The following is a 20,906-nucleotide window of genomic DNA, read 5'->3' on the forward strand; positions in this document are numbered from 1 at the left end:
AAAAAAAAAAAATTGGCAGGCGCTAAAAGGCCGTTTTTTGCCATTCATAACTTCGAGATGTGTTTTAATGCACTTTAATGATGATTTGAAGAGATGGCCTTGCGCGTTCTCGGCAGCTAAAGGAGTCTAAAATGAGAGAGGGGGGCCGAGACAGGGGTTGGCTTTTCCGCGTGGGACGGCAGAGACGTAGGGTTGTGGGGGCCGGGCCGATGCGCCCCTACCGCGGGTGTTTTAACCACGCCGGGAGCCCTTCCCTGCCTCCCTGGCCCCCTCCTCCTTGAATGCAGTTGATTCATTAGGGTACGAAATGCAAATGTTCATTAAGTCTTTCTTCCTCCTCCTCCCTCTATCCTCCCTCCCGCCTCCGCACCCCCTTTCAAACAAAAAGGGGAAAAAAAAAAAAAAAAAAGGAAAAAGAAGAAAGGAATTTTTTTCTCTTTTTTTTTTTTCTTTTTCGCCTCCAGTGAACAGCTTCAACATGGCGTGCTGAAAGGCAGAAGCTTTGCCCCTTCCTAGATCTGAACTGTGATTAAACATCCCCGAAGAGAGCATCTCTCTTCCTCCCACCGCTCTCCCCCCCCTTCCTCCCCTCCCTGTAGCGTAGAGGAAAGCGCCCTCTTCTACGTAGGAAAGGTCAAGTCCTACAGCGCACAACCCACGGTCATTACTGTACGGTGACCCGGGTTGTACTGGGGAGGAACAGCCGGGTGTCCCGTGATCAAAAACACTGGGATTTTTTTTTCCTTTTTATTTCTTTTTTTATTTTCCCCCCCCTCCTCCTCGTACGATGGGAATCCGTGGAATTAGACAGCGTTTTAGCCTCCTGCAATCACCTTGTGTGCAAATCGCCATCGGAAATCCTAGGGAACCGGGAGAGACAGAGAGGAGAAAAACGAATAGCAGTAATAATAGTAATTATACCAGCAATAATCGTCATTAGCCTGTGATATTGCTGCGTTTTGCCTGAAGCTGGCAGGAAGGACGATGTGCCCTAGTGGCTAGATTTCTCTTCGCCTAAAGACAGACCAACAACAACTAGAACAAAAAAATTATATAAAACCACAAATCAACAGCAACCCAAGTCACTGTGAGATCGTGAAGGAGTGTTTTGTGGACCGGGTATATTTAATCTGTAAAGGAGGAAAGCCAAATAATAAGCAATCCATCCTCATTGATCTGGAGGTCTACAGCCCAGCGCAGGATCCTAGCTGTCAGTCTCCGTGGGGATATATTTTTGCACAGGCGAGAGACTTCTGGATGGTGGGGTAAGATTTTCATGCTCTTCCTGGAAGCGGTCGAATGTTTCTCCTCTCCCCTTGGCTCGGTGGTGAATTAAGCAAACAAGCCAACACCAAACACCCACCCGGTCCTCCCGCAAAGCCCCTTGCATGACTGGAGCAAGGTCATTTGAAAGGCCTCTCTGGAGGGTTTCCCAGGCCCCGTCTCTCCCCCTCAGTCCACCCCTTTATCTCCCCACCACGTTCCCTTTCTCCCACGGTGTAGGAGGACGAAGTGCTGCTTCTCCTGCGGGGACCTGGTTGAAGAAGGCTGCTTGGGCAAAGAGAGCCGAAGAGCCCGCTGAGAAAAGTAAGATTGCTTTTCATAGCTTGGATTCTGGCTCCACCTTTCTCAGATGTGCTGCTTCCCATTGTAGCATAGGTAGAACGTAAAGAAGGCTCCTGGCAGGAAAATGAACCAGAAGAAGCTGGGGTCAGAGCCCAAGATGTGGGCAGACTTGTATATAAGAGCTGCTGTTTGCTTGGCTTTGTGCTGCGCCGGGGTGTCTTGCAGATTTGGGTCTGGTTGCATGGAAAAGCGGCTCCTGGGTTTTAATTCCGACTGGTTTATTGACATGTGTTTGCCTCTGAAATTATTTTTACCATTCTAGAGATGAGGAGGAGGGTGGACGGCTATGTGTGGAAGAAAGCAGGGGAAGCATGTTGAACCTGTCTTCTTTTCGCCATTGTCTGTGTGTATCTAGAGAGGAAAATGCCAGCCAGGAGATATAACCTGCTAGTTTAAATTAATCAGGATTTCATCGTGATCGCTTTGATTTAAACGCACCAAGCAAACTGCTTTCATTTATTCCTGACCGCATAAATCGGCCCCTCTAGTCGGCCTGGGAGAGGAGCAATGGAAGAGCAGGGTGTTTTGAGTCTGGTTTTAGCGTTCGAGATGCCCTCGGGTAGGCATAAAAGATAATGGATTTTAATACAAAGCAATCCTGAATGGACATCCTCTCAAGCTAGTGGCTGGTTTATGTTTAAATACGAGAAGGTTTGTAAAATGAAAATACCATGCTGTACGAACACTTGGCAGGAAAGTAAAGCCGAAAGAGAAAGGAGTAACCAACACACTGAGGCCGGTCTGATTAGGGGGTTTTGCCTGAATTCCCCCGGCCTCTACAGTGAGGACCTGTCGTGTTGATGTGCCCCGATTGCTGTAAGGAGTGATATTAGTATCAGCCTTTGTTGGAAAGTCAGGAAAGGGGAAATAAGCGGGACCGTTAGCAGGTTTCCACCCCGGTATAGGAAAGAGCAGCGATATTAGGCTTAGAGGGAGTGCTTTCTTTATGGGTATCTTTGGGTGACATAGGAGAGAATGGAGAAGAAGGGGTCTTTATAGAGCTGGCTGAGCTATATGGAGGTATGTGATCACATCCTCCACTGCAGTGAGGATTTTAAGCTCGTGTTAGACAAATAGCTTCCTATAATGGTTACACAAATACAGGTACCTTCATTGCAATGGAATTCTGAGAGTCCATCAAAATATGAAGTTGGGGTTTTGAAGTCGTTGATTTGACAGCCCCAGTATAGTGATACTTCCTGTACCCGCCCCCTTAAACAATCCTTGATGAAGAAATGCCTTTACTTCGGTGGGTTTCACGATATGTGAATAAGGTTCCCCTATAAAGTTAGCAGTATGGTACAGTAAATCTGATGTATTTCTTGGCGAGTTGGGCAAAATAAAAAAAAAAAAAAAAAAAAAAGGAAATACCTTTATAAATCATTGTTAAAATTCAATGTGGATTAGAGAGAACCCTATATCCTATAAAATTCAATTTAGCTTAGAATCCAAGTCGATTGCTTTGACTTGAATTTCTGTGGCAAAGTGTGGATCTTGGCATCGCAGGAACAGTCTCTCTATAACAAGCTTGTCTTGGCGTTAAGATATTTCACTTTGTGTAGCTTTCTGCTCTTAATCGAGAGGGCACATTATAGATCTCATAACTCTGGTGTGTTGTTTGCATCTTGAATTTGTAGGGGGAAAAGAATGCTCATTTGTCCGAGGCAATGCAGGAGTATTTTTTTCCCCCTCTCACTGAATATATTTCCTGGGTTAACAAATCTAAGGTCAAGTTCAAGGCATCTGTTGTAGCAATACTTTTAAATCTAAATGGACATGGGAATGTTTTGGCGGACTTTTTTTTTTTTTTTTTTTTTTTTTTACCCTAAGGTGGAGGGTAAAGCAGCATTCCGGACTGCGGGCGAACTGTGCTTGGGAACATCGCTTGAGATGTGGCTGTCCGTAGGGCTAACCGCGTCGTTTAATAGCACCGCACTTTCGAGGGATTTCTGGGGATGTTCCCTAACCCATTTTGATGGATTCCACATAAAGATACATCGGCACAAAAGGGGACTGTTGCCTGCTTCCTACAAACGGCGCTAAAGACTTGGGGTTTTGTGCGTCTGGGTGGGAGTCGCTGGGAAGTGCCTGCTTTTCTGTACCGGCGGATTATAACCAGGGAAATTTGCTTTCGCGCTCGTTTTAAGCCAGCCGCTTGGTCTAGACACCCCTCTCCCGCAGCCTAGTTTTGCCGAAGTCTTTTGCACCTGTATGTGGATAGACGGTTTATGTGTGTAATGGATGACTGGATGTGAGCATTCGTGTGTCGGGGAAGTCTCGCAGATCGTTCAAGGGAAAAAAAAAAAAAAAAAAAAGAGACATTTATGGTCGCACCGTCAGTCAACCAATTTCTGATATACTTTGCCGTCTGAGAAAATATTTCCTCATATCCCCCTTATCGCCGAAACTGCCTCCATTCTCTTTCACGAGCAAGCTACTAAAGATGAAATATTCCCGATATAAAACAAACCGATTTTTTGAGGGGTTCAACTCCCCGGAGTCTGGGCAGGCAAGGCTAGAAGACCTGGGGAGGGGAGCGGGAGAGGGGGGAAAGAGGGCGCTGTGAAAGACTCCCCGCGCTTGGGAAGGCGCCGGGAGTCTGTCACAACAGCCAGTTTGGCTGCAAAAGGGCAGGAAAATAGTAGTCGAAACAGGGAACTTATCCCTCTGGAAGTAACTTCGTGTCTTGAAAGAATGAAGAAAAAAAAAAAAAAAAGAGCCCTCGGTATTTTGGCTTGCTGCAGCTGTCGGAATCAGGGTCTGCCTTTAGATAGAGCCCTCGAATCTACAAGGGGTGCAAAATAGCCGGGTTAGTCGCCATCGATGGGTCTCTACAGGTCTGCAGCAGTCTAATCCTAATAGGCAAACTAAACGTGAGGGTTGGGAAGAGGTGAAACCCAGCCACCCTCAGAAGCTTTTCCATCTCAGCGACTTAAAAAGACACAGAAGGTGATGGAGGAAAGGATTTCGGAATCGATACTAAAAATCAATCTAACATATTCTCCGGCCAGATGAGCTCAGCCTTTTGAGATATTCAAGCCTCTAAAATAAGATAACGCGATTAAATACAACAAAAAGAATCAGAATAACTTTGACTTGAATCGTGTGTACATACGCCCTTTCTCTTCAGACGTATTTTGCAGTTCCCTAGAAAAATCGCAACCGTACAGATTCAGGTTGTGGACGATAAATATTCTATTCCATACTACAGCACGGGGCTTCCATCTCGTCGATTAAAAATATTAGCTATTATTTAAATTATGATAAACATTTTAGCTAACTATTGAAACACACTCCTATTGCAGTGTTACAGGAACATATTTAGTTAAAAAAAATAAAAATATAAATAAAACCAAAGGCTACTTTCCAACCGGACATAAAGGCAAACAGAAAAGAAGAAACAACAGTAAAGAAATTCCAAGCCCTAAACATTTAACACTCAAACAATAAGCACTTTTTTTTTTTTTTTTTCCTGAAGCTGCATTCCTGGTCAATTTTGCGAAGAATTATCGCCTTATGGCCTTATTTTCACTGGAAAAGTTGAGAGCGGTTTGCGCTTTTCGAGGGCAATAAGGTTGAGAATTTCCTATTACTAGTTTTTTTCTAATAAGCCTTTGTAGACTGTAATCAACCCCCAGGTTTACCGAACCCTGTCTTAATTCCTGAGACATTTTCTCCTGCTCGAGCCGGAACACCCTTCACCCTTCCCAGGCGAGAGGAGCAGCAGCGATTGAAGCCAGCCATCGTGTAATATTTTAATTAGTTACTCTTGACGCAAATTCCTTTTAGCACACGTCTCCCCTGTTAATTATAAGCACTCACACTATTGGCAAGGTAAATGGCCGGCTGCAATTTTTATTATTTTTTTTTTTCCCAAGCAAAACCCTGTACAAAAAGACAACAGTTTAGATACTTTAGAACTTGACCTCTTGGAGACTAGCTGTAGTAACATAAACAGTTCCCTTCGCACGCCATCTGTATATATAAAAGCTGGCTATCGAGGCGTCCTAGCTCTGTTTATATTCCTCCAAAGAAGAGATGTAGCCTTTTTCCTTTGCTTTGTTTAGCTTAGCTATGGGTAAATGTGCTCGCAGTCTCCCCACCTCTTGGCCACGCTTCTCCTTTGCAGAAACGTCCTGCAGCAGAACTCCCAAATTCAGAGCGGTTTTACCCTCTCTAATCCGGCCGAAATACATGGGAAGGCGTAACGAATGCATTTTGCTTCTCCAAACGAAATGCCTGCCTTTGTTTATGTTGTTTTCAGTGAGGTTAGCGAGGGGAAAGCTCGGTTTTCCCTCTTCCTCAACGCGGAAGTCTCAATTACTGTATTAAAAGAGCAATTCAACATTAGACTAAATAATCAACGTCGATAATTGTGATGAACACAGCAACTTAACAGCAGGCTCCCTGCAATTACCCGCACATTCCGGGACTTTAAGCGTACATTATCTCTGTTTCACTTAACAGCAAATAAAGCAGAGAACAGCCTGTGCCTTGGGTGTCTACTCACTCCCAGGCAAGCTACACCTCTCGAAGTCTTCCCCATCACCCTCCCCGCTTACTCTGCATGCGGAGCCCAGAAGCATTTGGGGGTCCCCTTGCATTGCTAAAGGGCTTAGATAAATAAGCTGATAGGTTTGGGAAGGGGGGGGAACGGGGACGAGGGGATACACACACACAACTCGAGGCGATGCAAAAGTAGGCATCAGGGCTGCATCTGTGCATGCTGTGCAAGCACACATATGCCCAGACACACGCGCACACCCCACACGCACACACACGCCTATTCGCAGTTGCATTCTCGCCCTTCTTGCCTTAATTTCCTTTTGTTTCCCAGAGGCAGCCCCGACCTCTGGCACGGCAGAGCCTCGCAAGGCGCCGCAGCCCCGGCCGCCGAAAGGAGCGAGGACGAGCTCCATACAAACCTGTGCCAGCTCCGCTCCCCACTTCTAGCCCAAGGGCCTGAAATTTATTGAAATGCAAGGGGGGGGGGGGCCCCCCTGCAGTGAGCCCGAGGATGTGGCGTCCCGCGATTAAGCGCTGGGCAGCTCTGTCATGTCTGCTCTGACACAAGCTGAAGTTGACTGCCAAAGTGCTATAAAACCGCAGGTCAGTCTAGAACTGTTTTCGGTTCTTCTAGACGCGCCGTGTTCAATTATAGCCTTAAAAGCCCTAATACAAGTGCAAGAATTTGTTTGCCATCACACAGAGGCGGGGCGAGGCTCTGCAGTGGTGGTGCCTTTGTTATCTCAAAGTCACTGAAATCCTTATACATTCCTTTTTGTTGGAAGGGATGGGTGTCTGAGTGTGAGCAGGGTGTGGGGAGAGGGTTTTCACCTACGGAATTGAAGGGTGGGGGGACACAGGGAAAAGAAACAGCGCTCGGATACCAAAAGAGGGCTTCCGACCCCCCAACCCCACCCCACACCCCCATCCCCCTTCAGAAGCGGGAAGTATAACGTTAAGGAAAAAGCCAACCAGAGCTCTTGCACACACGCTCCCCCACCCAAGTTGAAAAAAAAAAAGGAGAGGGAAAAAATAAAGAGGGAAACCCCCAAACCCTTTTACAGTCCTTAAACGACGCTGCAGTCTTCTGCTGGCGGTTTTGACTATGCGCAATCTCTTTCCATCCGCTTTCTAGCAAATACGTCAAGCTGGAAGATTAATTCATTAATTTCAAGTTCAGCTCGGAGGCGTGCAGTAAGCGTAAGAAGTTCTTGCAGGAAACCAAAATAAAGAGTTCATTACAGGGATACGTCCAGAGCATTTGATTTGTGAACGGTAACCCTTGTAAAATAAGAAAAAGGCATATAAACATTAATGCTAATAAATTAGTTTACTCCACTGCAAAGTAATTACTTGATAATACTGAATTTACAGCTTGAATTCAAACGCAATAGTTAACTGTAATGTAGGGAAAATACATAATGAGAATATTTTCTCCGTGCACAACATGATTAGATTTGTTATTGAGTCAGTTACGATAAGCTAAGCAATAAATAAACAAATCGATGTTGACATTTAAATACCGAAGATCTCCAGAATTTACTGGAGAACTTTCTCCGGATATATAAATACTTCCACAGCACTGCAGAAGAAGAAGGGGGAAAATCCAAATATTCTTCCCCTAACGTTTTCGTTTCCCTTCCATTAGCCTCCAAAGTCCACGGGGGCATGGATCTTGAACTACGTCTGATTTCCTAAGAGCACCGACTTCACAATAGCCTTTTGCCGTTCTGTTTTTCTATTTTGATGAAATCCAGCCGGAACCCAAATATTTCCTTTCTGAAATCGAGCATCAGAATAGCAAAAAAATATTTTCTCCGAGAGCCTAGGGATGTCCATGCCTCAAAAGGTGCTGTATTCTTTGGCGTATTTCTATGTTTTCTTTGGCTCTGCTCATTCGGTGGGCTGTGCGTTTTTATTGGCAGAGAAGTACTTTTTAGTCTCTGCCCTGTTCAATCCGCTTTCTATATCATCCCTTTCATGCAACAATAGTAAAAGTTTAACCACGATTTTAAAATAGGTCTCCCTGGGTCTCAGCCTTCAGTGACGGTACGAAGCAAAAAGAGAAGTATCTCGGTACGGCAAGTTTCTTTCTAGGGGTTAACAGTATGTCAAATAATTTTAACTAGGCTTCTGGCAATTAAACTCTACGTATTTGTCAAACTAGGGTAGCCCAATCTCCACTGGTTTTCCAAGTGTTTGGCGGCAGCGTTGAGGCGGAGAGATCAGCAAACACTCTTTAGTTCCGTGGTCTGCAATTAAAAGGGCTTTCTGGAGTTGCGAATGAGGCAAGGGACTGTTTGGAGGGGGTGAGGAGGGCGAACCTGCGTCCTGGGACCCCGACATTGTTAACTACCTCCAGCAAAGCTTGACTGAAGCCGCGCGGGGTATTTGAGGTTAATATGTAAGTAAGGGAAGGAAGACACTAAGCGCTTCGGAAGTGAACATGAATGCAAGCATGTAATCTATTCACCATGAAAATCAGTACAGACTTGACCCTGGCACATTCTTCCTAGTTTCAAGAAAAACCCTGCGGGGCGAGGGCTTTTTTTTTTTTTTTGGCTTTTTTTTTTTTTTTTTAAGGGGGGGAGAACTCCAACCGAACTAAACCAAACGGGGAAAAAAACCGGGGTGGGGGGAAATAAGCCCCCGGTCGGTTCCTTGAGGAGCGTTTCCTCCTCGGCAGCAGCTCTCCAGCAGGAGCCATGCCTGGATCTCTGCTGTACCCTCCGCCCGGAGCCTGCCGTCCTTCCGCAGAACGCCCCAGCCCTCACAGGGCCAGCGGGAAGGTCTCACCCTGCCCTGGTGGGACCGCTGTCTGCGCCCCAGCGCCAGCGGGCGGCTCGGTCCGGGCGGCCCGGTCCGGGACTGCGGCAGTGGCCCGGTGTGTCCGTGTCCCCCGGGGCTCCCCCCCCGAGCTCGGCTCGCCCCTGGGCGCCGGCGACGAGCTGTTGCTTCCCCCCGCGCTGGCCACAAAGGGAGCGGGGCCCGGACCCGCCGCTCGTCAATGTCAACGTCGGGCCACGTGACCGCACCTCCCTGCCGCCGCCGGGGAGAGCTTTCCACGTCAGCTTACGTCTCCCCATCTCTTACTTCACGGATCTGCTTCAAAGAGGCAGCTGCGTTAGAGAATCATGTTAAGCTCAGCTAATGCGGAGAAGCCGAGGTAGCCCTAATGATGGATTTTGATGAGCGTGTTCCTTGTTCCTCTAACATGTATTTGCCAAGTTGTACTTACTACGTCTCGGGTCCTGATTTTTCCAGCCTCCCTTCTTTTTTGCCCCAGACCCCGTCTTCTCGCCCTATGACATACTCCTACTCCTCCAACCTACCCCAGGTCCAACCTGTGAGAGAAGTTACCTTCAGGGAATATGCCATTGATCCCTCCAGTAAATGGCACCCCAGGAACAATCTGCCCCACTGCTACTCCGCAGAGGAGATCATGCACAGAGACTGCCTGCCTGCCACCAACACTACTAGCATGGGCGAGATGTTCGGCAAAAACACAGCTAACGTCTACCACCCCAGCAGCAACGTCTCCTCCAATTTCTATAGCACGGTGGGCAGGAACGGGGTCCTGCCCCAGGCTTTCGACCAGTTTTTCGAGACGGCTTATGGCACGGCGGAAAACCTGGCCTCGGCGGACTACCCGGTAGACAAGAGTGGCGAGAAGGCGCCCGCGGCTGCCGGGGCGGCGGCGGCAACTTCAAGTTCGGAGGGCGGCTGCGGCAGGGCGGCGGCGGCGGCGAAGGAGAGGCAGAGGCGGCCGGAGAGCAGCAGCAGCCCGGAGTCATCTTCCGGCAACAATGAGGAGAAATCCGGCAGCTCCAGTACGTATAAAGGCAGCGCCCGAGCGCTTTTAGGAAAGGCAGCTTCAAATCTAGCGCACCGCCGCTGTTAAATTTTTATATGCTGTTTTATAAGCATATAAGGTTTATGAAGGGCCTTTAGATTTCCCCCAACAAAACTTTGTTATAAAAGGCGAGATCACGTGTTTAGTGCTGAAATTGGCCGTGAAATACCCACCGGGCAATGGATACCTTAAAAAAAAAATTCTCCCTCTTTACTTTTTTTTTTTTTTTTAATAATAATAAAGAAGAGCTCTGTGGTCAGCTCTCGCAAATATAATAACGTCCATTCGGTGCCTGTAAATTTCGAAAAAAAAAAGAAAAGAGGAGATCCCGACTCCTTTGATATCAATGTAATCCAGTGATTTTATAAAAGCCATGTGTTGCACCAGAAGTCTAGTTAGGAGCTGAATTCAAAGCCTTAACCGTTTTAACGATTGCACTAGAATAGCGTTTAACAGATAAAGTAGCCGCCTGAACTGCAGCAATATATTAAAAGAAACAAATTAACCTAAAGCTGGCCTTTTTGTCTAAAGGAAGCCATTTTACTAAAGCACTGTGGCAATTATGTGTTGCCTTCTGTCCAACAGTTTGTTACTTACAATTGTTATTCAATCTGTCAAAGTCTGATTTTTTTATGTGGGCTTTTAAAAAGGCAAAGCCAGTATACGACTAGGGGGTAAAAATACCTCGACAATGAACTGTACCAGAAAAGGAAGTTTTTAAACGGATAGGAGCTACGTTTAACGTAAAGAGCTCCTGAACCCTGAAACCTTTTATATTCTGCTTAATGAACTTTAAAACCGTAATGGCTAATCGAGAGGAGAATACCTTGATGTTGCGGAGAGCATGCTTGAAAATAGCCGGCTGGGGGAGAATGACGCGCCTTGGCCCTGGGCTCAGGGCTTTTTTCCTCTACTGGGGATTAACCTAGGGAAGGAGGGCGAGATCCGAGCGGGTACAGGCTCGAAGAAGGCTTGGCGTGGGATATCCCTGCGCACTGCCGCCCTGCCCGCTGCAGGCAGCCAGGTGACGGCTGCTCCCTGGGCAGCTCCGTGTGCACGGCGCCCAGCGAAGTACTCTACAAAGGCTTCCCTCCAGGTCGTGAAACCCGCAGGAACCCCCCGCCACCAGCCCTTCCTCTGGCCGCCCGCCTCGCCAAGGCAATGAGGCCGGATCCCTGCTACCCGCTGGGGCTTTAGCCCAGCCCGACACCTGGGGTGGAGGCTGGCCGCGGACTGTCCCGCTCCCTGGCTGCCAGCACCGGCCAAGGCGTGGGACTGGCCCCCAGCCCCGGACTTGCCACCGCCGGCCCTGGAGCGGGCAGAATGCTTCTTTTCCCTGTTAGCGTGTTTTTTTGGGCTGTGTCCCCCCCACCTCTCCTTAGCCCCCTCCAGGTCTCAAACGCTTCTGCCTCTTTTCGCTCCACAGGTGGACAACGTACCCGTAAAAAGAGATGTCCATACACCAAATATCAGATTAGGGAGTTAGAAAGGGAATTCTTCTTCAGTGTCTACATAAACAAAGAGAAACGCCTCCAGCTCTCCCGAATGCTCAATCTGACCGACCGCCAAGTGAAAATATGGTTTCAAAATAGAAGAATGAAAGAAAAAAAAATTAACAGGGACCGATTACAATATTACTCAGCTAATCCACTACTTTAAAACTCATAGCGTTTTTCAAGACGAGATTAAATTCAGATTTCGCCCTTGACAAGGTCAAGCCACGGGGTTACATGGAGGAAGGAGGTGTGTATCTGACGGGACTAGAAGAGTCCAAGGGTTTACATACATGTAAATCTACTCTGGAACTTCAATGGTGATTTTACATATATCGATATATTTACATATCAACTGGAATCGATTTTATTTTGACACACATGGCACCCATTTCGGAGCGGGCACGTCACCTCTGAGGGCAAAATCCATACCTCTTACCTTTCCAGGCACTGCGGCTCACCCTGCTACCGCTTTCGGGGGACACAGACCGGAGGATGGCATCCTTCTGTCCCCGGACTCGCCCATTCCCTGCCCTCCTCGCCCCTGGGCGGCTGCGGACCAGGGTCTGGAGATTGCCAGGTCGAGCTCACCCACCTAGGACCACTGCAGAATACAAACTCTGAGAAAAAAACCTTTTGTTCTTCCTTAGCAGAAAATATGTCTAGGTTAGAGGCAGTGCTCTACTGCCCGTGTGTTTGAAAAGAGAATTTGAGGGGACACACACCCAACACACAGAGAATTAAAGGGAGGGGGGGATGACATGCCTACCCCTTCACAAGCCAACCGCAAGCAGTTGTAATGTGGATGTAGTGATGGTTCTAATAGTTTCCTTTGGGGGTGTGGGGAGGAAAGGGCTAGGGGGAAGAAAGAGAACTAAATGAAAGACTTAATTATTTACTGAAAAAAAAATCAGGTATAAATTCGCCATATATCGTAAAGAAACAATCACTGAAAGAAAAAATTAGCAGATTTTTAGCTCTTGTATTATTTATGACAACTGACTATGCGTTGCCATCTTTTCGGAGACAAATCATATTTAAACACTAAAAATAAAAAGGGGGGAGGGGGGAGAAGTGTGAATTTAAGTGTTTTAAAAGAAACAGCTCCATAAAGGAAACTAACCTTCTGGCTTCTGGCTCACAAACTTTCTTCAGGAAATACCTGTGGAGAACGACAGTTTAGCAAATACCACACAACACTTAATTGAAACTTGGAGTTGTGCAATGCACTAACATTGGATCATTAAAATAACCCCATCGCATGTTCTTTTAAAGGTGACTAGTGAGGAGTTTAAACAGAAGCCAAACAATGTAAATATGGTAATTTTGTTGTTGTCTACTTTAAATGTCAAGAGCTCTACTTTGTAGCCCAGTCGACGTATGCAAAGAACTGAGAGTTGTTCGGACTTATTTTAAGTATATATAAATATATATATTTCCCTGCAGGAACCAAAGCGTGAAAGAAATAATAAAAAAAAAGAAAAGAAAAGAAAAAAAAAAGCAAGAAAAAAAAACAACCACCCAACAAATACCGCCCCCCCCGCAATTTAAGAAAAAAAAAAAAAAAATATATTAAAAAAAAAAAGAAAATATTTAAAATTCTGCATCAGTTTACAAAGGATACTGTGTTCTATCGTTAAGGTAATTTGCTGTTGAGAGTATCTGAATGTATATTTCATACAGGAACGTTGTTTTACAAGACTTGTAAATAATAAAAAAAGAACCCATGACCTATTTTGTTTGAATGCCTTTCTCCCCTTCCCCTGTTTTTTTGTGTTGTTGTTGTTCCTTTGGGGCTAAAGGGTTTGGGATTTCTTTACATGTGCAACAAAGTGGTAATAAGAATGTTTTTTGATTAATAAATTTACGAAATGGATGTAATTTCTTTGTCACGGTTCACGAAATGCAGTATCTTTATAGGACATCACTGTTTTCAACATGTATCGTCTATATGTATATACAGTTTTCTTTTAATATGCGAAGTATTTGGTTGCATGTATACAGTGGAACAGCGCACAAGGAAAATAAAAAAATGGAAACTTTATATTTTTACTCTGGTGTTAAGTTACTGCATGTTCTTTTATCTGATGTAACTTTGGGACCCGAAATTCCTCGTGACCTTGTTCAGACATTATGGAGAATTATTCTTCTTTTGGGAACTTCGCTGCTAAATCTTCTGCTCTGGAGTTAGCAAGTGAACCTTGGCTTGCTCAAGCGTCGTTTTAGGGGGCCGCAGGAAGAGGATAATGAAGTATGTTGGTAGCTCGCTATGTCTTAGGCCTTTTTCTTACCCTGCCAAGGCCGGTAAGGCAAGGTTCTATGCTCCAGGGTTTGATGTGACATTGCTGCTTGCTCCCCACCACCTCAGTTCAGGAGAACTCCTTGGGAAATGCTGGCGGTGTCAGTGGCGTTTGGGATAGGTTTTATAAGCCAAAGGGAATTTATAACCAAAGGGAAGGTCTAAGCCAGCTGATGGATGTTGAGCCCTAAGAAAATTGCTGTCTTTGAAAAAAAAGAAAAAGAAAAAGAAAAGGCCTGTGGTGGAAAAGGCCTATGGTGGAAAAGGCCTGTGGTGGAAATCGACTGTTTGAAATTGTCCTTGATCTCCAGGGCAGGGAGGAGGTGGACTGAGGTGGGCAGGGGGAGTGAAGGGGAGGAGGGCTGGAGGGAGAAAGTGGGGGGGGGGGGGGGGAGAAAACTCCAAACAATAGCTGAGATAGGAATGTGTTTTGAGAAGAGTTTGAATCTTTCATGTTGACCCTAATCCTAATCAGGAGAAGAAAGTACATTCTGTTTTCACATTGTTTACTGGCTTTGAACTTCTGTATTGCTTGGACATCACCCATAACCTTGAGGTGAAGGACTTACTGACTTTGGGCCTTTGCTGACATCTGCCACCTAGCCAGGCAACCTCTGCCCAAAGGAGATGTTAAAAAGTGAGGGGGGAAAAGGGGGACTTTTTGTTTGTTTGTTTGCCTAGTGTGCAAGTGGTGATGCCAGTTAAAGGAGATGGACAGAGGGACAGGCAGTGGAAGAGGGACAGAGGGACGGATGGTGAGCTAAATGGCAATGTAAGTTAAGCCAGGAAGCTTCCTTTTCTGGTTAAAAATTAACTGGCATTCCTAGCCAATCCCAGAGACAGTTAAGACATGGAGTTTCTCTGGTCGGGGTTTTGATTTCCTAGCCCAATAAAACCGCATCCTCTGTGTTGTTGTGACAATGTGGTCATAAAAAGTGTCCGTGACTTGTCCGCTCGCCTGCACGAAATACATCGCTATAAAGGCAGCGGAGCTTTCCGCACCGAGAGGTGAGTGGCCACTTGCCCTCCACCATCCATCCGTCTGTCCGTCCGCCTGCCCGCCGTTCTTGCCGCTGGGCCCCGCGGCAGGACGGCTGGCAGGCGGACGGACAGACGGCTGCGGTTTGAAGGCTGTTTTGCCACAAGATGGCGATCTTCAGATCAATGTCAAAGCCGCCCAAGGCGAGGGGAGCAGCCCTGCAAAAAAAAAAAAAAAAAAAAAAAAAAAATCTTGGCCTTTGTTCATTTTGCATCCCTGGAGCCGCACGGATAATTATTTCACTTACCGGGCTCCGCGTTACAAAAAGCCGCTCGGGATGCCGGGGGAGGGGAGGGAGCTGCTGGGGCTTCCCGGTGGAGTTAAAGCCTCTGGGCTTTGGGTTGGAACATGAGCGGAGGTAAGTGTTTTATCCATCTACTCTGAGTGGAGAAGGGAGAGAAGCGGGCACTGGCGGCGGTGGTCCTCAGCCAGCTGGGGTGGCCCCGGATCCAAGCACGGAGCACAACGGAAAATAACCCTAGGGAAGGAAAGCAATGCAAAAAGTTGGTGATTACGACGTGAAATAATATAGAAAGGGCTTTCTGAGTTGCAGTTGACCTTTTATTTTCTCTTCTTAAAGTTTTGGCCAGCAGCGTGGAAAAACCCACGTTATCTGGAAATATTTTTTCAGAGTAACTTGTAGTTTTCTTCCAGTTATAAAAAAATTGTAACACTGGAAATATTATGAAACTTGACATTTATGTCTGGAACAGTAGGTGTCTTCAATCAAATAGATCTATGGCAACAGAGACTGCAAATGACAGACAACTCTGACGATCTTATTGGACTTGAACTGTAGTTTAGTTGGGGTCGTTTGGTAACTTTAAAGGATAGGCTGCTTCCTTGCAGCTGGACACAGGCTGTGGTAAACAAATTTTGACACACGCTAAAAACTCTTTATGTGATTGCATATGAAGTCAATGTTTATATGAGACCATAGTTGGATTTCCTCTATCTGTCTGTCTGTCTATCTATCTCTCTAAAACAGCTCATGGGCTCTAAACAAACAATAGTCAAGGCATCCTCATGTGCTCAGGGCTGCTCTGGGTTGTAGCTTTGAAACTCTATCCTGGCTACGAGTATCCCTAACTCCAGGTTGCTTTTCTCGCCCATAAAAGTTTCACTTGTTTTTGTTATGTCTCCATTTGAGAAGGACGGGAGAGAAGGTGGTATTATACGGGGGAGATACTTGTTTGGCTGCATATTTTAATTCACATGTCTCTTAGGAGAGATATTCAATTTAAAAATACCTGTCCGGGGAGGAAAAAAAAAAAAAAAAAGAAAGAAAGAAAGGGGGTGGGGGGTGGGGGGGTGGAAGGTCATTTTATCCTTGCTCTCTCATGTAAGGTAATGCAACTTGTCTGCAGTATTCTTAAAGAAAGCACCCTTGTGCTCTCAGGGAACTGCTGCAAGTGTAGTTAAAAGCACATGCTCAGTCGGTAGAGAGCTGTTTTGAAATGCTTTCGGAACCGATCGATTTCATCAGAGATGCTGCATTAAAAGCTCGGGAATGTTTATCTCTTTGACCTCCCCTCAGCAGTGCCAAGAAGTGAGAAGCAACGTCTCGGAAAATAGCAGGGTGAGTTGAGGGTCCCTTTGCAACATTTCATTTTACACCAGTCAAGTTAAACTCAGCATATTTGATCAAATATTTATTTTTCCCTTCGTTGTTTCCCTGCCCAGTTCAATACTCGGTTGAATAAATCAAAGGGACCCTAGCAGCAGTTAAAGCGCCCTCTGGTTACGAATTTTTTACTGACGGCCGCAGTCGTAGGATAATATTTAAAAAAAACAAACTTGTTTCTTACAATAACTGTTTATTATTTCACATGATTTGGGTTTGCATGTTTTGGAGGGAAGTGGCGAAGCCAACTCAGTGTCTACACTGTGTTTAATTAATCGCGTACTCAACTTGAGCTCACATACCACATTCAAACCCCTGGGAGGCTTTTTCATAAGCTCTTTGGGTTTCTGTTTTGTTGTCTTCTTCTTTTTTTTTTTTTTTTTTTTGTCACAATCTTTTCATTAAATGCTCTGAAATCGAAACTTCAGGCCAAAGTGTGTGTCTGAGAGCCGAGTTGTACCGCAACCAAAAAAGACATGTGTATGCATCCAGATCTTTTTTAAAGGAAAGACAGCTACAAAAAGGGGAGAAGCGATACAGTTTCAAATGCTTAATACAGCTGTGCAGCCCATCTCTTACAGCAGAAGGGCTACACTTAAAAGACTAACTGGGGTATGTAAGATTTCCCTGGCACATGCTATAACCCGATACTGCTGTTGCTTCTGCCCGGCGTTCGGGGCTCTCTGGACAATAGAAAGCCCCGTTGTTCTCGCCCGTGCCGAGGAAGGGCGCGGAGATGAAGCCCTAATGAATTGGTCGTGTGTATTTTGTCCTGCCGCACACAGGAGTTTGGAGCTCGTCGGATTTATTTGCAAAATATGCTCCTAATCCAAATGAGTAAAACGATACATATATAATATAAAACATGGTTAGGAGAACAAGCCTCCGGATGGCTGGAATAAAATTAAATCTCAGCCTAAGTTTTAGCAGGATAATCCGCCAAAACAAGCCAACCTCACCACCACAACCAGCATGAAAGAATATATAGTAAAGATAAAATTAGTGGGGCCGTCATTTGTCACCTAACTTGGCACAGACGCAGTTCCTAAACCTCCTGTTTGAAATCCGCCTTCTTTGGAGCAATTCCAGGGAAGGGGAAAAAAAAAAAAACAACCCTCAACAAAAAAAAACCCCACCACACAAAAGGAGGAATCTGGCACACACGCACGTTCTTGACAACTGACAGTTCCAGTATTAAATAACTATACCCTGATTGCATTAATTTTTGGAGCTGTATAAAACGTAATTAGCGGCTGTATTCTCAGATCGGCGGTGCATGCACTCCTGCAACAGCCTGCAAGGCTATTTACGTTTTCACGAATTGCCGTTTACCCATGTCTACAAATAAAAGTATATTTTAATTAGCTCGCAAAACGCGTCTCTGGATTAACAGTGCTGATCTTTTGGGTTATACAGGCCAATAACAAAAAGATAAATCACGGTTTAACATGATCCATTTTGCGATTTCCAGTCAGAGTTTGCTCAGGCTGAGCTGTCGTGTTTTATTTATTCCCTTTTTGTTTTTAATTTTAGTCCGACCAATAAAATGGCTTAACGACGCTATTAATGCATCTATCATATTTTTCTTAGATCAATAAAGTTTTATTTTGATATTGTTGTCTATGTACGCCATGAATTTAGATTCTCCATGAAAGCACCTCCTCGCCGGTTTTGATATTTATCAGGATTTTATTTGCTCGGTTTTATAGACCCTCGGATAGCTTTACTTACAGGAGTAGAATTAGAAAGAAAGTATTTCTCGTCCCCTGGCGTCCACAATATTCTTTAAAATTTCATTTAAATGGGGGTTAAGCTCCAAGGGACACATTGTAAGGTTGGAAATGCAGTAGCTACACCCAGCGCATGCCAAATTAGCTCCGTTTAGTCAGAATTGACCATTATCTTTTATAGTTTCGAATCAAGCGAACATTATTAGTTTTACTTCACTGGGTTTGACGATGCTGGTTACTATTTGCCTTGGCCTTGTTAGCGATTAAAGAAAGCGGAGATAATGCCACTCCGAGCTGAGTTCATGATCTAGACAGAGGCTGTGCCTTGACCATCAAACCAACAATGGACATCGCTACTAAAACCGCACAACCAGGTCCCGCCAACGGAAGCTCCCGCAGAGCCTGACACCCTCCAAGGGCGGACAAACCCCAGCCTTCTGCTGCAAAACCCACGAGGAGAGGCTAGGAAAACTTTAAACCTTCCAAATTGTCCCCGGCCTCCACGCCTTTTGTCTGATTTCCCTGAACTGGCCTGCAAAGAGGGAGAAGAAGCCAACTCGTGTCTCTTCCAGAGCATTTCGAGTCGTTTCATTCCGGCTGACGAGAATGTCCTTTTATAGGCCTTTTCCCCCTTTAATCCAATTTTTTTTTAAGGGAGCTGCTTGTTTTAAAAACAGCTTTGGAAGGATTTCAAGTGTTGCTCCTTGGTTCCGTATGGCTTTTAGGTTTGCAATCCATTTCTATTTAATTTGGCAAATGCAAAATAAACATACCGCAAGAGCGGACTTCCCCGGAGTAATTTTTGTACCTGGCTTGTGTAGAGAAATGGATTTGGAAGGCGGCGTTGGGGCTCACGTTTCATTTTATTTAGATCTGCATTTATAACTCTAAGCCTATTGATAATAGTTTTCCTGTATACCAGCCAATAAACCTGCGTCTTATGTAGTATTAATTTTGTTAGCACCGATATGACCCGCGTAGGAATCTGATAAGGGTTTGTCCGTCGCACATTAACACATCGCAGGGTTAGTCTGGTTGGAAAAACATAAACAACATTACAGGACGAAATAAGTGAAGGAAATAACCCACGGAGGGTTTCCATAGGTTATGGGGTCTACCCAAGTCACTGGTCACTACGGGCTGCTCAGAAGGAAACCGCGCTGTGATGCTCTCCCCACCTCACTGGAAAAAACAGGCGCCTTTGCATAAGGATTTTATGGGTGTTGCAAAGTAGTAGGTAGAAGCCTCCGCCCGCTCCCCCTGCGCTCTCAGCGAGCACGGAGGGAGGCTGAGGAGGACCCCTCCGGCTCGGCAGGCCGAGGGAAGGGACACTCACCTCCTACCGTAAGGCGGAGGGGGGAGGAATTCTCCGGGGGAATGTCACGCCGCGGGAAAAGCGTTTTCCCGTGGCAGGCACACACTGCAGGGCAAGACCACGTGGGAGCTTAACAGAACCGTGGGGTGGAGGGGAACGGTTGCTCCTCGGGGCGGCTTGAAATCTGAGGGCTGTCACCAGGGATGCTGGGCCCACCGCCCGCTCCACCGCCGCCCCGCCCGCAGGCAGCGGCCCCGCCGCCGCCGCCAGCGCCCTCTTGGGCATGGCAGCTGGTGCCAAGCCGCGGCCATCGCCCCGGCAGGAGCTGATGCCCGGACGGCAGCCGCTTTCCCCTCCTGCTCCACTGGAAACGGAGACCGGCCAGGCTGTGCTTCCTCCGGCAGCGTGCGGGAGAGGGGAGCGAGCCTGGCTACTCAGGGTAGCCAGAAAGCGTCGAGCAGCCTCAGTCTCCTTTAAGCCCGGAGTTCCGCGGACCAGGCAGTGAGGCGACTTCGAAATGGCATAAGAGAGAGATGATGGAAGTAAAAGCAAGCCATAATTAAGCAATTCATTAGAAAATCTATCTGTCTCTCTGTCTGCGTCCCTGTCTGTCTGCTATCTGTCTGCTCCCTCCGCCACAACTGCAAATTGGCCGGACCAGGCTGTCTAGTATCTCAGGATTCATCTACTTATTCTTCTTTCTATTATTTAGTACATTGCTTGTGCAAGAGACGGTGCTTTTGAAGAGGCAAAAAGTGAATGACCCAAGGGGGGGGAAAGATAAAAATTATCGCTCAAATATAAACACATCAATAAACAGGGTCCGCAGCATCCTGCGAGGATCCATTTGAACTGCTAGCGTCTGGAATCTTTCTGTGGCATATGTCTAGCTTTATATTTTAAATGGTAATCAGACCTCTGGAAGGGTCCAACGTTAACTAAAGCATTAGGAACTGCAACCGCACAATCATCCTCCCAGAATGGCATTGCTCCCTAAGAAATTCTTCAGCGCAGCAGCAAGCATTTTATCTCAGGAAATTTAAGCCTAGCCTGGCGTCGTGGCTGTGATGTTAGGCTGGAAGCAGCCCCCTTCCTCGGCAGTTTAACGCGAGAGGCACCAGGCCCCTTTACGGTTTCCAATGATCCGTGATAAACAATAACACGTATTTTATTTCTTAAAAAACGAGACAATCAAATAAAATGAGCAGAGCCTGAGCATAAAACACCGGGCGAGCCGGGCTTTATTAATTTCGTGAGACACACACAGGCTTCCCAGGAAGGTGAGCAGGCACTGCCGTCGGAAAGCCTAACCGCGGGAAGAGAGGAGCGATAGTAAAAGCTTCATCTGGACACCGTTTCAGCCTAGGTATAATAAACATCAGGACCGCCGGGCTATTTTATAGCGGAGAGTGTGATAAGAA

General features: G+C 46.2%; 1 protein-coding gene and 2 long non-coding RNA genes across 5 annotated transcripts; 2 read left to right on the forward strand and 1 right to left on the reverse strand.

Annotated features, from left to right (window-relative positions):
- Positions 1–771: 771 nt before the first annotated feature.
- LOC133223937 (uncharacterized) lies at positions 772–12,057 on the reverse strand. The gene is made up of 2 exons (XR_009728740.1): positions 11,918–12,057; positions 772–860 (listed from the first exon to the last, which is right to left on the reverse strand). It is a non-coding gene; the product is annotated as an uncharacterized LOC133223937 (long non-coding RNA).
- Positions 1,140–12,998, forward strand: HOXA11 (homeobox A11). Of its 3 annotated transcripts, XM_061375075.1 has the most exons (4): positions 1,140–1,265; positions 1,504–1,587; positions 9,419–9,962; positions 11,412–12,998. In XM_061375075.1, the coding sequence occupies exons 3-4, from the start codon at positions 9,437–9,439 to the stop codon at positions 11,642–11,644; spliced, it is 759 nt and encodes a 252-aa protein (XP_061231059.1). In that variant the 5' UTR covers positions 1,140–1,265; positions 1,504–1,587; positions 9,419–9,436; the 3' UTR covers positions 11,645–12,998. The 3 variants fall into 3 exon arrangements, with proteins under 3 accessions (XP_061231059.1, XP_061231058.1, XP_061231057.1); XM_061375074.1 differs by lacking the exon at positions 1,504–1,587 and having other exon boundaries at positions 1,243–1,265; positions 9,397–9,962; XM_061375073.1 differs by lacking the exons at positions 1,140–1,265; positions 1,504–1,587 and having other exon boundaries at positions 8,731–9,962.
- Positions 12,999–14,902: 1,904 nt separating this feature from the next.
- Positions 14,903–19,771, forward strand: LOC133223936 (uncharacterized). Its single transcript, XR_009728739.1, has 3 exons — positions 14,903–15,174; positions 16,216–16,395; positions 19,275–19,771. It is a non-coding gene; the product is annotated as an uncharacterized LOC133223936 (long non-coding RNA).
- The last annotated feature ends 1,135 nt before the right edge of the window (positions 19,772–20,906 follow it).

This window comes from Neopsephotus bourkii, unplaced genomic scaffold (genome assembly GCF_033783945.1).
Source record: "Neopsephotus bourkii isolate Nb327-2 ecotype Australia unplaced genomic scaffold, CSIRO-AGI_Nbou_v1 NB_1656, whole genome shotgun sequence".
Lineage (NCBI taxonomy): Eukaryota > Metazoa > Chordata > Aves > Psittaciformes > Psittacidae > Neopsephotus > Neopsephotus bourkii.